General features: G+C 56.9%; 1 protein-coding gene across 10 annotated transcripts in view; it reads left to right on the forward strand.

Annotated features, from left to right (window-relative positions):
* ANO1 (anoctamin 1) overlaps positions 1 to 8,306 on the forward strand; it is a 151,164-nt gene extending 142,858 nt beyond the window's left edge. For all 10 annotated transcript variants that reach the window (XM_059150409.1, XM_059150391.1, XM_059150384.1 and 7 more), the window contains 3 exons: positions 1,307 to 1,491; positions 5,023 to 5,128; positions 6,745 to 8,306. In XM_059150409.1, the coding sequence (XP_059006392.1) occupies positions 1,307 to 1,491; positions 5,023 to 5,128; positions 6,745 to 6,987 (534 nt within the window). In that variant the 3' untranslated portion in view covers positions 6,988 to 8,306. The remainder of the gene's footprint in view (positions 1 to 1,306; positions 1,492 to 5,022; positions 5,129 to 6,744) is intronic.
* Positions 8,307 to 15,733: the final 7,427 nt, after the last annotated feature.

Below are 15,733 nucleotides of genomic sequence, written 5' to 3' on the forward strand. Positions count from 1 at the left end.
CACACATGCAGCCCGCCCAGCCTCTCCTGCCCCTGCCCTGCCCCTGCAGGTTAGGAGGGCAGGGGCCACTCTGTCACGAGAGCCAGCCCACTGCCTGCCCTGCGGCCACCCATCCAGGTCTGCGTGGCTCTTCCGAGGCCTGGATGTCCTTGGGCTTAGTGGTCTAGGGGTCGCTCGCACATGCTTCAAAGCCAAGGCTGATCCCCAGCCGTGAGAACAAATGTCAGACAGCCTCGGAGGTCCACGGTGCCCCCAGCCTGTGACCCCCACCCCTCCGCCTGCCGGCTGAGCCCCAGCCCCCAGAAGCTGACTTCCGCACACGGGCCACCGCTCCCAGGAGCAGACACAGCCTGGGCCTGTGGGTCTGGGGACTGGCCCCCACAGCACAGGAGGTGACACTCGGCCCCAAAGAAGAGACTCTCAGAGCCCTGGGACACTGCGTCCCCTGCCGGGGGCAGCCCCCCGCCCAGTCCAGGCTCTGGAACCCCTGTTAAAAGGCCACGATGGGCAGAGCGTGCACACTAGGCAGCGACAGCCCCTCCTCCTGACCTGGGCTGGTGGGCACAGAGCTCCAAGGCAGTAGCGCACATTTTGATGGGGGAGGGAGTGAGCTGGGAACGGGGTACAGCCGTGTGGAGCGCAGGGGTGATGTGAGCAGCTGGAAACCAGCTGGACCTCTCATGGGAACAGCCAGCAACAGCAGTAATGGCAGCTAGCATTTCTCGAGCCTCTAGAATATTCCAGGCCCTTCTACACTCTACGCACATCCACCCCTTGTGCACACACAGCCTTCAGGGAAGGGACTGTCCTTGCCCGTCGTACAGGTGAGACAGCTGAGGCACAGAGAGGTCAGGCGACCTACCCAACACCACACCACCAGAAAGCGGCAGGGCTGGACCTTACCCCAGGCAGCCAGGCTTCCGGTCCCTGCTCTGGTGTTGACAACACACCGGATGTCCCCAGAGATGGCTCTGGGATAGGATGATTGGAGTCCGAACCTCACTGTTCACTAAGTTCTTTCCACTCCCGCATACCCTCTCAAGTACGCCAGGAAGGGGAGGCACACAGAGCACAGAGAGGTTAGGTGATGTGGCCGAGGCCACACAGCCAGTGAGAGGCTGCACTTTTCCCCCTGCCTTCCTGCTCAGGGATGTCCTGTTCCCTGCACCCAGGCCCCCTTGCCGACTCATGGGCAAAGTGTCACATGTCCCCACCCCAGGGCCAAGGCCACCCTGGCTCCCTCGGGGCATGTCCCTCTCCCACACCCAGCCGTGGGTCTGCACTCACCACCCTGTCCCCGGCCCAGGCGTTCGTCATCTCCTTCACGTCCGACTTCATCCCGCGCCTGGTATACCTCTACATGTACAGCCAGAACGGGACCATGCACGGCTTCGTCAACCACACCCTCTCCTCCTTCAACGTCAGCGACTTCCAGAACGGCACGGCCCCCAATGACCCCCTGGACCTGGGCTACGAGGTGCAGATCTGCAGGTATGGCTCTCAGCATTTCTTTCCGAAAGACACATGTGGTGGGTTTCTGGGGAAACCCTAGTTCAAGCAAGGATTCTTTTAGGGGCAAGTCATAGAATATCTCACGCTTGCTTCAAGGGAAAACAAACAAACAAACAAACAAAAGCCAGGGTGGCCAGTGGGAACTCATTTAGGAATTCCTTTCTTTAAGAAGGCAAGGATGGCTTCAGGCATGGCTGGATCCAGGCCTAGAGTTTGCGGTCAGGACCTGCTCTGGTGCGGCCTCCCAGCTTTGCCTTCCCCCGTGGTTGTGTTGTGTTTGGGTGGACAGTGAAGACACTCTGTCACCTCAGCCATGTCTGAAGGCTCGGAACGTCTTTCTCAATAGTCAGCAGAAGTCGCGGTTCTCACTGCCTGCAGTGGATCACATGCCTGTCCCTAAATAAAGCGCTGTTGGCAGGGGGTAGGGGCTAGAGCTGGGGCGTGTGCCAGGATGTGGGGTCATGCTTAGAGAATGAAGAGGTCCTCAGGAAACTGGGGTGCTCTGACTCGGGGAGGAGGTACTGGATGCTGGGCAGGCCAGCAGAGAGGGCCAGATCTGTGGGGCCCCACCTGCTGGCCAGATGCATGGGGTACGCAGAAAGCCCCCCAGGAAAGATGGAGGAGGGGCAGGGCGTGGGGGGCAGAGCTGAGACCTGGCCATTCCCTGGGCCCCTACTACATGCGCCAGCCTGGGTTGGGGTCCGGGGACCCGGGACTGGCACGGTCCCTGCTATCCAGGGACCTTAGCACAGATCAGCGTAAAGGCGGGGATCATAGTTGGAAGCCCAGGTGAAGGGTAGACGCAGTGGGGTCACTCCGGCGTCAGGACAGCGTGGGCAAAAGCGCCGAGGAGGGAATTTGCGGGAGCTGTTCCAGCCCAGCTGAGGTTCAGGACGCAGAAGAGCTCAGGGACCAAAATACGCCTCCCAGAGCCCATGCGGTGAAGTGCGGTCCCTCTGGCTCAGGGAGGCCTACTGGCTCCTCCTTGGCACATGGTTCCCTGAGGCTGGCTGGTATATCTCTGTCACCTTGACTGAGGAAAGGGGAGAGGGGGCACCTGCTAGTGTCTAGGGTACTAAGCAACCAGAAGCAGCTTGCAGTACAAGACGGTCCCAAGAAATGGAAAACAGCCCGCCTTCCGGAGCCGTGGGGAAGAGGGAAGCGGGCGTCCGGCTCGGGTGCTCCCCACAGCACTGCACACAGCAGGCATCCCTGCGGAACCGGAGCCACTCCGGTGCAAGGACACGGTGTTCTCTTCTGTGTCAGGGCGGGGACGGCACCTGCTCTGGGCCCAGGTGCAGCGGGGGGGAAGGAACGAGTTAGAGCCGCATCTGCCAGCTCGATAGGGTGCGTGACCCAGCAAGGCCCGCACGCCAACCCGGCTCCAGCTTCCCGAATCCCACCTGCCCACACACTTCCACGTGCACCTAAATGGGCCCAAAAATCACTCCGGTGTGGTCACCTCGGAAAGGGGACAGCCTGGGAGCCGGAAGTGCAGAGAAGGGACCCGCAGACACCCGCCCCCATCCTTCAGCAGACGCACACTCCAGGCTGGCGCAGACAGGCGGCCCCCCCAGCCCCGGGCTTCTGCGCCAGACCCCCTCTCCTTCCGCGGCCCCGACACTGCCCCTGCATCGTCTCGACGGTTCGGGCTAAATGTACACACTTGACCTACTTTGCTAAAAATCCATTTTGGAGGATGAATAATTACAAGCAAAGAAGACAGGAGATGTGTGGTCCTCTTACGAGAAATTTCCTCTGGAATGTCAGCACTGGTATTTACACGGTTAGCCTCGGTTTCCAAGAGCCAGACGTTGGGTCCCAGACTTCGGCTAAGGAAGCAGCTCCATCTCCATCCCATGCATCAGCCCAGGGTCCTGGCCATGTGGGGGAGAGGCCAGGCTCAAAACCAAGACCCATTTATAAGCATCTTGCAGCTTTCACCCCCGTGGAGTCGGAAGACCACAGATCAGACCATCCCGCTCCCTGGAATTCGGGCTCCAGCCAGGCCCTCCCCCCTCCATTGGCCAAGATCCGGCAGCGCAGGTCTCTGAGCTCTGGGCCCTCACCAGCTGCGCCCACGCAAGGTGCCTCTCACAGGACTTGGTGGCAGGAGACGCAGCACCCGGCCCAGCCTGGGGCCATGGGTGTGGGGAGAGGCAGAACACCGCTGAGCTCCAGTCGTGGCTGGCTACCGTTTACGTCTATGCTGAGGCAGGCCTTCTCTCCTCTAATCCCCGGAGCACCCCCGGAGAGGGCGTTATGACCCTCCCCAGGGGCACGGGCAGGTTGGGTACCAGAGCTAAGCAAGGAAAACGTTAGATCATCTCTGATCGAGGTCAGTGCAGGTGGTGGGTGGACAGGCCCGCTCTGGACAGGCCTAAGCGGGCTTTGAGGAATGCCTAGGAGTCTGCCAGGTGACTCACACATATTTCCTCGCGTCCCAGTGCAGCTGGCCATGAGCACAGAAAGCAAAGGGAGGAGCGAGTGTTCATGGCGTCTGACACTGGGAGAGCAGGGGCTGCCTGTTCCCATCACAGAGCAGGTTGGACAAGTCCTATGTCGCTCTGCCGCTGGTACCCAGATAGGATCGTTCCCAGAGAGATCGATCCTATCTCTGGTCTGGCAGCTTAGCACCCAGCAGCTCCTCGGAGGCTGCCATCCAGCTCCCTCCACAAGTAAGGTTCTGTGGGCGAGGGGCCCTCTCTGTTCTGTGTTCCTGAATGAGCTCCCTTGAAATGGGGGCTGGAAGGTAATAGCTACTCACTAAACGCTTCTCCTGTGACTGAGAGGATGCCAGACCGAGGCCCAGAGAGGCTGAGCCACTGCGCAAGAACACCCAGCAAGGTGGTCACTGTTCTGGGGTCAGGCTAGGGCTGTGACCGCAGAGCCAGATGACCCCTCTTCTGGTCCCCCCACCACTGGACCTCAGCGACCAGCGGGGATGAACTACCGCCCCAACCCCGGAAACTGCCCCTGCCTCAAGCTTATTCTAATGGCTTTGGGGAGCTTTCTCCTGCATAACACAGGATCAGCCCCATTAAAGCCAATAGCATCCCCCGGAATTCGGGGCACAGTCAGAGGGCCTGTGAAGAGGCAGGACCCCGCTTGTCATCCTTGCCCTGCTCCCACAGACTGGTCATCTCAGGACCTCTGAGGAGGGGACAGGGACGGGGCACTCTGGAGGGGGACAGTGTATGCTGGCAGGGCAGTGGACAGGCAAGCAAAGAAGACGGCTTTCCATAGAGCGAAAGTCAGTGGGAGGTCCCCGGGGGGGGGTCTGCCCCCGCGGGAAGTCCGTGGGCAGCGTCCACGCGGACACGTCAGGGGGCGGCGCGGAGCATCATGTGTGGATGAGGAGGGAAGAGCCGGGAGGCTGCAGCGGGAAGAGGGGAAGGAGGCCGGGGGAGGCTTTCTTGCTGCAAGCTCAGGGACGTGGGGCGCCGGGAATGATCCCTGCTTCTGCTTGAAGACCCCCAACCCCTGGCGGATTCCTGCCCTTCTCTGCAGGTACAAAGACTACCGGGAGCCCCCGTGGTCAGAGCACAAGTACGACATCTCCAAGGACTTCTGGGCCGTGCTGGCGGCCCGGCTGGCTTTCGTCATCGTCTTCCAGGTGCGGCAGGCCCTCGTTTCCGGGAGGTTTGAGAAGCGGGCACTGCGGAAGCACTCTGAGCCCAGAATGGGGTCAGAAGGCAGGAGGCGGCCCGTGTCAGGGGCGTTGGGAGGCTTAGAGGCCTGGCAACCCTGGGCCCTGTGCAGGGACAGGTCCTAGGAGGACAGAGGGAGGCCTGGGCCAGCACCAGCAGTGGGATTTGGACATCTCTGGGGGAAGGCAGGCCTAGTTAGATACGAGGGGTCTTTACTGAAGGAGACAGGAAGGAAGGGAGACCCAGCTTGGTTCTCACCACCTCTGTGGCTGGAGACAACCCGAGGACAGGACCAGTACAGGCAGGAGGACTCCAGCCGACTCCAGCCCCCAGCCAGGGACCAGAGCACCCAGCCTCACCTGGTCTCTGGGGAGGGGACAATAAATAACTCAGAGGCCAAAGTGATTCCCAAGGGACAGGACCCAATCCTGGGGAGCAGGTTGCTGTCTGCAGCAGCTATGGTCCCAGAGCTGGGGAAGCACCCCTTAACCACATGGGCCCAGTCAAAGTCCCTTCTACTCAGGCACCTCTTGCACCTGGAATCCTAGGGACTGAGTTCAAGCCCCAACGCAGCCCTTTACAGAGAGTGTGGCTGCTAGTGGGTCTTCCACCCCTCTGCTGCCTCGCCTGTCAGCTTTCCATAACACTCTGCAAACAAGTATCTGCAAACAAGTGTCTGGAAACAAGTGTCTGGGGCTGAGTTTACCAGAAGCAGAGCCTGAGACAAGGATCCGGTGCAAGTGGGTTATCCCAGCACACACCCAGGCCCACCTGGATGCAAGAGAACCCCTTTGGTCTGCCCATGTTGGTTGGGCATGGGCCGTAGTCTGTTCAGACCAAGAAAAGCCAGGCGGGAGGGGGTTCCCTAGAAAGAAGGCAGCTGTGAGCCTCAATAGCCACAGCTGGGGGCTGGGAGCACCACCAGGAGAAGCGGTCTGGGAGGCACCAGCACAGCCCACCAGGTAACAAACAGCCAGATATGCTGACAAGGGATCACGGGACAGAAGTTTTAAAAATAGATTTCAGTTCTTCTGTAAAAGCTGACCATCTGCTCTCTGTGCACTAGAAATTTCTCCAGGGAGGGAGCAGACTTGCGGGGTGGCCCTGGGAGCCCTTGCAAACTGGAGAAGGGCCTGTGGCATCATCAGACACCGAGTTCCACGCGGCTTTCATGCTATTTCTATTCTATTTTCCTTAAAGCCCGATCCTTACTGTATTTGGTGATGCGTGACCAATCCAATCATCTCTTAAGCTTCCCAGCCCAGGGGGTCAGAATTATTCAGAAAGTTGCCACTTACTGAGCTCCAGTTCGTAATAGAAGTCAGCAGCGGTTTCTGGAGGGCTAGCTGGCCACTTTTCCTGCCTCATTTATACCTTGGGGGGAACCGAGGCCAAGGGAGTCCAAAGTGCGCATCTCGGGTCGCAGGCTGGAGTGATGGGGTGGGCGCAGTGGACGGGGGTGGGGGGGAGGCCGGGGTGGGGGGGCGGCAGAGACAGGTGTGGTGAAAGGCAGGTACAGGGGAGGTGGGGAGCACCTCCTGCTGTCTTCCTCCCCACCCTCACACACTGACTGTCCTTCCAGAACCTGGTCATGTTCATGAGCGACTTCGTGGACTGGGTCATCCCCGACATCCCCAAGGACATCAGCCAGCAGGTGCACAAGGAGAAGGTGCTGATGGTGGAGCTGTTCATGCGGGAGGAGCAGGGAAAGCAGCAGCTGCTCGACACCTGGATGGACAAGGACCGGAAGAAAGACGAGCCGTGCAACAACCACGGCCCCAAGGCCTGCCTGGACAGCCCCGAGTACCCCGGGGGTGCCCTGTAGCTGCCCCTGGGCACCCTCCCCCAGCCGGTGGAAGACCACCTTCCGCTAGGACAACATTCTTCTGTCTTTTTTCTGTTTCTCTTCTCCTCGTTTTTGCACAAAACCATATGCAGGGAATTTTTTTATCTTTAGTATTCAAATTTAATCAAAATGATCGCTGGGGATAGGGTGAGAACGCGCGGGAATACGGTCGCTTTGCAGAAACAGTCCTTGGGAACCTTGGGTCTCCTTTGCCATGGAAGGTGAGCAGAGGCCTCCAGAAAGCGTCTTTTCTAATCCGCCCGATGCCTTTAGAGAGAGTCGAGATGGTGTTGCAAAGCATTGGATCAACATCGTGCCTTCTAGGAGGGAGAACAGAACAACGAGGTTGACACCGGTTCCAGAAGACTCACCTACCGCCAGGTCGGAGAAGTCAGCTGGCCTTGCATCTGCTTTCTGTTAGTTCAGAAACTGAGAGACCCTCTGGCCAGAAGGAGAGGGCCTGTGAGCTCAGAATTTACTGTTGGAGAACCTTGGGGCAGCAGGTGTCCCTCGGGACAACGGGTGACCCGCACCATCAGGGTCCCCACTATCAGCCCCGCATCTGGCCCTCCACCATGAGCCAGCCTCAGAACTGTTCATCTGCTCAGGGGGACAAAAGAAGAAGAAAGAAAAGCAGGGGGGCAGGAAGTGAGCAGAAAGAGAGAGGACCCCAGAGCCATTTCTAAAGACGGCTTCAGGTTCCATGAAGTCTTAAGGCATCGGGAAAACAGTCACAGCTTTAGAGTATTTATTGGGATTTTTTTTAAAAAATCAATTTTAGGGTGGATTTGAGGGTTTTTCTCTTGCTCCAAGGTGAAGGAGTTTATTTTATTAGTTAACCAAATCCCATCGCGAGGAATTTAAAAAACACTGTTACTACCAAAGATTTTTATTAATAAAGGCTTCTATTTTGGTAATACTTCTCTATATTTTTACTTACAGGAATGTGACTGTGGGACAGTTACCATTTTAAAGCTTGTAAAAACGAGTCTCACAGATTACAAGAGTGATCTAAATTTGCAGCCATTATACTAACCAATTGTCTGAAATTTCTCGAGCTCCAAGAGAAACCTAAAAAGAAATGTCTCATCGAAGGGAGGGGAGACACAGACGCGTTCGCCGTGAACGTGCGGTGGGCGTGAAGCCGTCCCCCCCAGCCGCCAGCCCCGACCACCATCCATAGGCGCTTGCTACAGTCGTGGGGTCTGACGCTTCTAGTTTCTCTTGTACAGTAAGTAGTTGGAAGTGGGTTTTTTTGTATATAAATACTGTATTAAAAATTAGGTGATGACCAAAAATCCTTTTATGGAAACTATTCTTTTTTTGGGAAAAAAAAAAAAAAAAGTGAATGTACGCCAGTTCACCAAGGACCGTGACTGAACCTTCCTGCAACTAAATAAATTTGGATACACGACCCCTGTCTTCACTCGAACGCCGTCCCTGTGACCTTCACTCCGGGAAGCTCGGGAGGCTGTCCCCGGAGCCTCCTGGCTGAGCTGCAAATTCGGGAGGGATCACAGGCGTCCACGTCTCTCTGTGAGTGTGTGTATGCATGCGCCTGTCTGTGCTTGCGTGTGTGCACGTGTGTGTACGCATGGGCTGTGTTTCCTCAGACACCTGCGTGTGTGTGCGCACGCGCACGTGCCTGTGTTCATGCCGGGGTGGGCGTCGTGCTCACCCCTTCCCGCCATCCCCCTCCTCCATCCTCCAGTTCCTGCCCCGGTCCCACCAACCCAGCACGGTGGCACTTAGGAATCCACGGACCTAAAACGTCCCCGATCCTCCTGGGCACACACCTAGGGTTGCCAGTGTTTTCGTTTGGGCCAGTGGGGACACGTTTTCAAACTGCCACTTCTAATCAGCATGATCTCACGAAAGAGAGATACTTTTCACACCCAACGCCAGCAAAGCCTGGCAGCCCTGCTAGCTGGGGTCGGTCCCTAGAAACCCCTCGGGGCGGTTCTGCCTCGCGCACCTCCAGGACGAGGGAGAGCTTTGGCGCCCCCTAGTGCCCGCGTTCCTGCGTCGCCAGGAACATCTCCGCAGAGTTCAAACTCCCAGTGTCCTGGTTACCCACCGCCTAGATGTCCTCCCAAAGTTTTGGAACCGCTTCCTTAGTCCAGACATGCAGGCAGAACCCGGGGGCAGCATGGCGGGGACCACCCCTCTCCATGAGCCCTCCAAGAAGCCCGCGAGGGCCCATCTGACAGATGAGCAGCTCAGCATGGGGAGGTAACTTGCCCGCGGACACAGGGCTGCTGAGCACCTACGCCAAGACGGGCACCCAGACCGTGTAGACATTCACTCGTGCAGTGTTCAAGCACGTAGCAGTGGACAGAGCAGACCGTTCCCTCCTCCCCAAGGGCAGAGTCTTCCTGCAGAGGGTGTGAGATGCTTAGCCAGAAAACAGACCCAGAACCAGATAGTTTCAGAGGCAGAAAGAGATGCTAATAAAGTAGAACAGAGTGTGACATGGTTGGTCCAGGAGGCCCATAGAGGCTTGAGCAACAAGGAGCCAGGATGTCGAATCCTGGAAGAAGGCAGGACAGATCAGGCAGCAGAAGAGCAGTGCAAAGGCCCTGAGGCAGCAGTGCACAGAGAGCTGACTGGAGGGGAGAGGGCGCGGAAGGAGGCAGGAGACCGGGTGGTCAGGACCAACTCACACAGGGTTCCCTGGTTACATGAAGACTTGAGGCTTGGTGGTGGATGCCATGCCGGAGCTGAGTGGTTTTAACAAGCCCAGTGATGGGATCTGAGTCACATTCTGAGGTCATGGCCGCTGTCGGGGGGACATCGCAGTTGGATGGATGGGAAACCAGAGAGGGGAGTCACAGAAATTCGGGAGGGCGATAAGGTTTGGATGAGGCTGGTGGAGGTGGGCGGAGGAAGACTGACGGTGATGTCACAGAGACCTGGTATCTGGCCGTGGAAGGACCCCCCAGAGATCAGCAGGTCAGCCAGCACTGCTCTCTCAGACAGGAACGAGGCGGCCCAGGGAGGGTCAGGGCTCCATGGCAGTCACACAGCAAACCAGCGACACAACGGTCTCTCGAACCCTGGCCCCATGGCCCCCAATACTGGGCATTGCTTCAGGTCCTAGAGTCGTGCCTACACACAGAGAACAGGGATGGGCAGTGGCCTGTGGGGGAGGGGAGGCTGAGGTGGGGGTTGGAGGGCACCTGTGCTGGCATCTTCCTCGGGGATTCTGCTTCTCTCCCCAGGTGGAGGCAGCCGTGAACTCCATCCAGCCCAAGACAATCTCCATTTGATAGGTTCAGCGTTGGCCATTTTTCTTTCAGTTGACTTAATGTGTAAAAACTTGGTACATCTACATATAAACCCAGATTTGAATGTTCTCAAAAAGTCAAGCCATCTGACGACACAGGCGGCTTTCAGCAGGTCCCGTTCTCACATGTGCCTGGAGCCAGTGGCAGCGGCTCTGCTTAGATGGGGCACATGCTCTGCCGCCCACCAAACCCCCTCCCCCAACCCTCCCAAGTGTGCCCACCCACTGGCTAAGGGGGAAGCTGTGACTGTGGCTCCTAGGGTCACTTGCCGTTCTAGAGAAGCTTCAGGCCAGGTCCCAGTCCTGGGGTTCAGGACCAGCTGTAAGATTCCTGGGAACAGGGCGTGTGCCTACCCCAAGGCCAGATTCAGAGCCTCTAGTCCAGGGAGCCCACCTCCCAGCCCCCACACACATTCACGTACAGGTTCCCAGGAGTCATCTGTGTGCCCCTTACAATAACCCTTTACCACTAGTGGTGTGTGTCCCCCTACTCAGGCGACACTCATCTACCTGTTCATGCTTTGTGAGAGCCCCGGCAAAGTAAAGAAGGGCTAACTCTTGCCAGGAAACAGATCAGTAAGAAGCACCAGTACAGTGCCAGGCACAAAGGAGGCAGCAGAGAGCACTGGAAGAATGAATAAATGAGGGAGAGATGGATGGACAGGTGGGGTGGACGGGTAAATGGATAGACGGATGGACGGATGGATGGATGATGGATGGACAGATGGATGGATGGACGGATGGACGATTGATGGATGATGGATGGATGGACGGATGGATGGATGATGGATGGACGGATGGATGGACGGATGGGTGGATGGATGGACGGATTGATGGATGGATGGATGATGGATGGATGGACGGATGGATGGATGATGGATGGACGGATGGATGGATGATGGATGGATGGACGGATGGATGGATGATGGATGGACGGATGGATGGACGGATGGGTGGATGGATGGACGGATGGATAGATGGATGGATGATGGATGGACGGATGGATGAATAATGGATGGACGGATGGATGGACGGATGGTTGGGTAGATATGGGTGGATGGCGGGATGAACGGATGCTGGAAGGGTGGGGTGGGTAACGGATGGTTGAATGGATTGGTGGATGGATGGGGGGTGGACGCAGGGAGATGTGGACGGATAGATGGAATGATGGATATTTGGGTGCATGGATGGAAGGACAGATGGATGAGGATGGCAAATAGACTGACAACTGGACCTTTCTGCCTTTGAGCTGAGTGGACCTCAGAGTCAAGCTGGCAGGCGTATTGGTGGAGGAGGTGAGGGGGCACACGGAAGGTAAGCTCTCATGCCTTCTGGACCACAGGTATGTCCAGGGCAGGCGCCCACCCACTGCTCACTGACACAGCTCTTGGCAGAGGAGTGGGTGGCGCCTGAAACACTGCCTTGGACAGGCCCTGGCCTCGGATGGGCTGGTGTCTGCTGCCCCCACCAGGAGGCTGCCGGGGATGCATCCCTGGGAAAAAGGCGACCTTGTAGATGCTGAGGTCCGATGACTCCGCTCTGCCAAGTAATTGATTTGCTGTGTTCCATTCTTGTCCCGCTTCTCTTTGCCCCCAACGCTGGCCCCTCCCAGCTCTCCCTGCCCCCCAAGCGCATTTTCACTGCAGCATGACATCCAGAAAACTGTACATCCTACGTGTGCAATGGACTTCCACACACACCTGTGGCCAAGACTCGGAATGTCACGAGCCCTCAGCAGCCTCTGGTCACCCCTCCCCACAGGGTGGTGACCAGTCCTGAGCAAGGGGCCTGGCTTCCAGCCACTGACCAGGGAGCCTAGTTCTGCTCGACGGTGGCTGCTGCCCTCTGCTGGCTGCCTGCTGGGGCTGCACCGGGGAAGGAAAAGCCGTGGCTTGAGGGGTCCGTGTTGATGTTCCGGTTGCTTTGGGGGCAAATGGCCACAAACTTAAAGGCTTAAAACAACACAATGTTTTGTCTTATGTTTCCGTAAGTCCAACATCTGACACAAGCCTCGCTGGGCTACAATCAAGGTGTGCACAGGTGCAAGGTGTTTGCCCCTCAGCTGTCTTCAGGCCAGCCCTGGGGACATCTCCTTCACTATTGATGAGGCCGGTGAGAGTGTAGCATGGTGCAGCATCTCAAACACTTAAAAACAGATTGACCATATGACCCAGCAATGCTGGGTCTAGACATTCATACAGAAAATCGGATCAGGGACTCAACAAGATATTTGTATATTCATGTACGTCTGTGGGGTTCACTTCCAGTCAGCTGACCGGGGAGAGGAGGCTCGGGCCCGGCTGTCCGATGGGTCTGCCCCGTGCTCAGGAGCTGCCATCCGGCGTGGACAGCTGTCACTCTCCAGCCCCTCCCCCGGATGTCCCCGGAGAATGTGGTGGAGGGGAGTCCCCCGGGGGGCAGGACTTGGGTGGTGCACCTGCTTGTGCACCATGCTCCGAAGGAGAAACGGCCAGACGTGATATTACACGCTGGTTTGTGGCTGCGGCCAGTGGTTCGGCTGGACGGTCAGGGACTCAGAAGGACCGTGACCGCGAAAATGATGACATGGGAATTTGGGGAAGAGGTGTGTGGACAGGTAAAACATGGATATCCGAGTCCCTGCCTCCAAGTGTCACATTCTGGCAGGAGAGATGGGTGAAAAATGCAGAGCAGGAAGCCAAGTACATGGTAGATCAAGAGACAAGAAACGTGCTAAGGGACAAAGAAACAGGGTTCGTCAGCAGGGGTGTGGTCTGAGACTCCTTGACTGACCTCCTGCCTGGAGGGGCTGCTTCTCAGCCTCCTCCATAGGCTTCTCCAATTCTCCTACACAGCTGGACACCCCAGGGCTCAGCCCTTGACCCTCTTTTCTGTCTGCTCCCTCCACAGAGGTGACCTCACCTTGCAAATGCTCTAAGTACTATACTAGTGAGAACTCCCCAGAGAAACAGACCAGTAGGATACAGAGATCTATACAAGAGAAGATTTATCCTAGGCATTGGCTCTAGTGGTCATGGAGGCCAAGAAGTCCCGCGATGTCCAAGCTGGGGACCTACGAAAGCCAAGGGTGTAGTTCAGTCTGAGTGTGAATGCCTGAAAGTGGGGTGGGGGATGGTGCTCGAGCAGAGAGGGCGAATTCTCCCTTCCTCCGCCTTTTTGTCCTATTTGGATGCTTAATGGATTGGATGATGCCCACCTGGGCCCACCAGTGGTCCCTCCCACTGGGGAGGACCATCTGCTTCGCTCAGAGCATCGATTCACAGACTCTCATCAAGCTGACACCTAAAATTAACCACCGCACACACCATCTATCCGCTGAATACTCCCCAGTTCACATCTCCTGCCCAGGTCTCTGTTCTAAACCCTTGTCATGGGGCGCCTGGGTGGCTCAATTGGTTAAGCCTCTGCCTTCAGCTCAGGTCATGACCTCAGGGTCCTGGGATTGAGCCCCGCATCAGGCTCTCTGCTCAGCAGGAAGCCTGCTTCCCTCTTTCTCTCTGCTGCCTCTCTACTTGTGATTTCTGTCAAATAAATAAATAAAATCTTAAAAAAAAAAAAAAAACCCTTGTCTTCTGCATGCCACTGTGCAGTCAACATCTCTACCAGGTCCTCCCTGACCTCCCCACCCACCCACCCACCTGGGTCAGTCAGGGGACTTCCTGCATTCTTGGCACCCTCAAACTTTGCAAGGGTCCTCGGTCCCCCTGCATTACGTACACCTCCAAGTCAAAAGAAGTCTGTCCCCTTCTCATCCCCACCCCTGCTCTCAGTCCAAGTACCCTCATCTCTCATCAGGGTTATTTAGCCTCCACACTGGGGCAGAGTAACCCTCTAAAAATGGAACACCAAGTTCATAGCAGCATTATTCATAACAGCCAAAAGACGCTGTTAAAAAAGGAACAAGGAGCCCAGAATTGCACCACTTTTCCTCACCACCAAGACTCTTCTGCCACATCTACCTACCCTCTCCTAGGAATGTAACCTCAACCCAGACAATCTGGGGTTCCCTGCTGGGCACTAGTGAGGGGATCTGCAGGATGGACCTTGCCAGAACAATCCACTCTTCCTTAGAAAACTTCCTTTTCTTCCCCTTCTGCCTATGAAAACCTTCTGTTTTGTACACTCAGCTTCCCAGAGCTTTCTCCTTGCAACGCGGGATGCTGTCTGGTTCATGGATCATTGAATAAAGCCAATAAGATCGTCAAATTTACTCAGCTGAGTTTTGGTTTTGAGCAGTGGAAACAATTGAAATGTCCATCAGCCGACGACTGGATATATTCAAATGGGGTCTCTCCCAACAGTGGACTGCCGCTGACTCGTTAAAAAAGAACGGAACATCTGCACATGCTACAACATAGATGAACTTTGAAAACATTCTGCCTGCCCTGAGAAAGAAACCAGGCAGGAAAGGCCACACAGTGCATGGTCCCGTTTCTAGGAAGTGTCCAAAATAGTCCAATCCAGAGAGTCAGAAGATAGGGTAGTGGTTATCAGGGACTGAGCGGAAGAAGCGGAGGGGAAGGAAGGAATTGCCAATAGGCAACAGGTTTCTACTCCGTGTGATGAAAACGTTCTAAAATCACCTAATGGTGAAGCTTGCACAGCCTTATGAATAATAGTAAAATCCACTGAAATGCACACTTTAAACGGGTACGTTACATAAGTCATGAATTGTTTCATATATATATATTTTTTTTATTTTTATTTTTTTTAAAGCAAACTCGGCTGGCTTCCCTCCTCGGCTCACACTCTGCAGGGGCTCCTCTCAGGGGCCGCAGGGCCGGTTCCGCACCTGGCCCGGGAGGCACCCTCCTAGTCCACCCCTCCCCTCTCCTCGCTGGCAACCCCAGAGACTCCAGACACTTCGGCCCCCGAGCTGTCCCGGAACCTCCGCTTTCACGTGCCTCTGCTGCGGCTATGCCCCCGCCCGCACCCTTCCCCCCAACACCCACGCACCTGGCCACCGGCCCCCGCACCTGGTCCCGCACCTGGTCCCCGCACCTGGTCCCTGCACCTGGTCCCGCACCTGCTCCCCGCACCTGGCCCCGCACCTGGTCCCCGCACCTGGTCCCGCACCTGGTCCCCGCACCTGGTCCCGCACCTGGTCCCGCACCTGGTCCCCGCACCTGGTCCCGCACCTGGTCCCGCACCTGGTCCCCGCACCCGCACCTGCACCTGCACCTGCGCAGTGAAGCCTGCTCCGACCGCCGGCTGCGTTCGTGCCCCGCCTCCGCCCCGCCCATCCCCTCGTCGTCTGTGCCCTGGCTCTTCCGAACGTCGGGCCGACCGCACGACTTTCTTATCTGCGTCACGTAAGCTCGGGCGCCGATGACGTAACTCCCCGCCGGTGGACAGTTCCGCTCTTTGCTCCCAAGTGTGCTCCCAGCACTTCCTGCCCGGCACACAGCAGGCGCTCATTGGATACTAAAGGCAGGCGAA

The sequence above is a fragment of the Mustela lutreola genome, chromosome 1, assembly GCF_030435805.1.
Source record: "Mustela lutreola isolate mMusLut2 chromosome 1, mMusLut2.pri, whole genome shotgun sequence".
NCBI lineage: Eukaryota > Metazoa > Chordata > Mammalia > Carnivora > Mustelidae > Mustela > Mustela lutreola.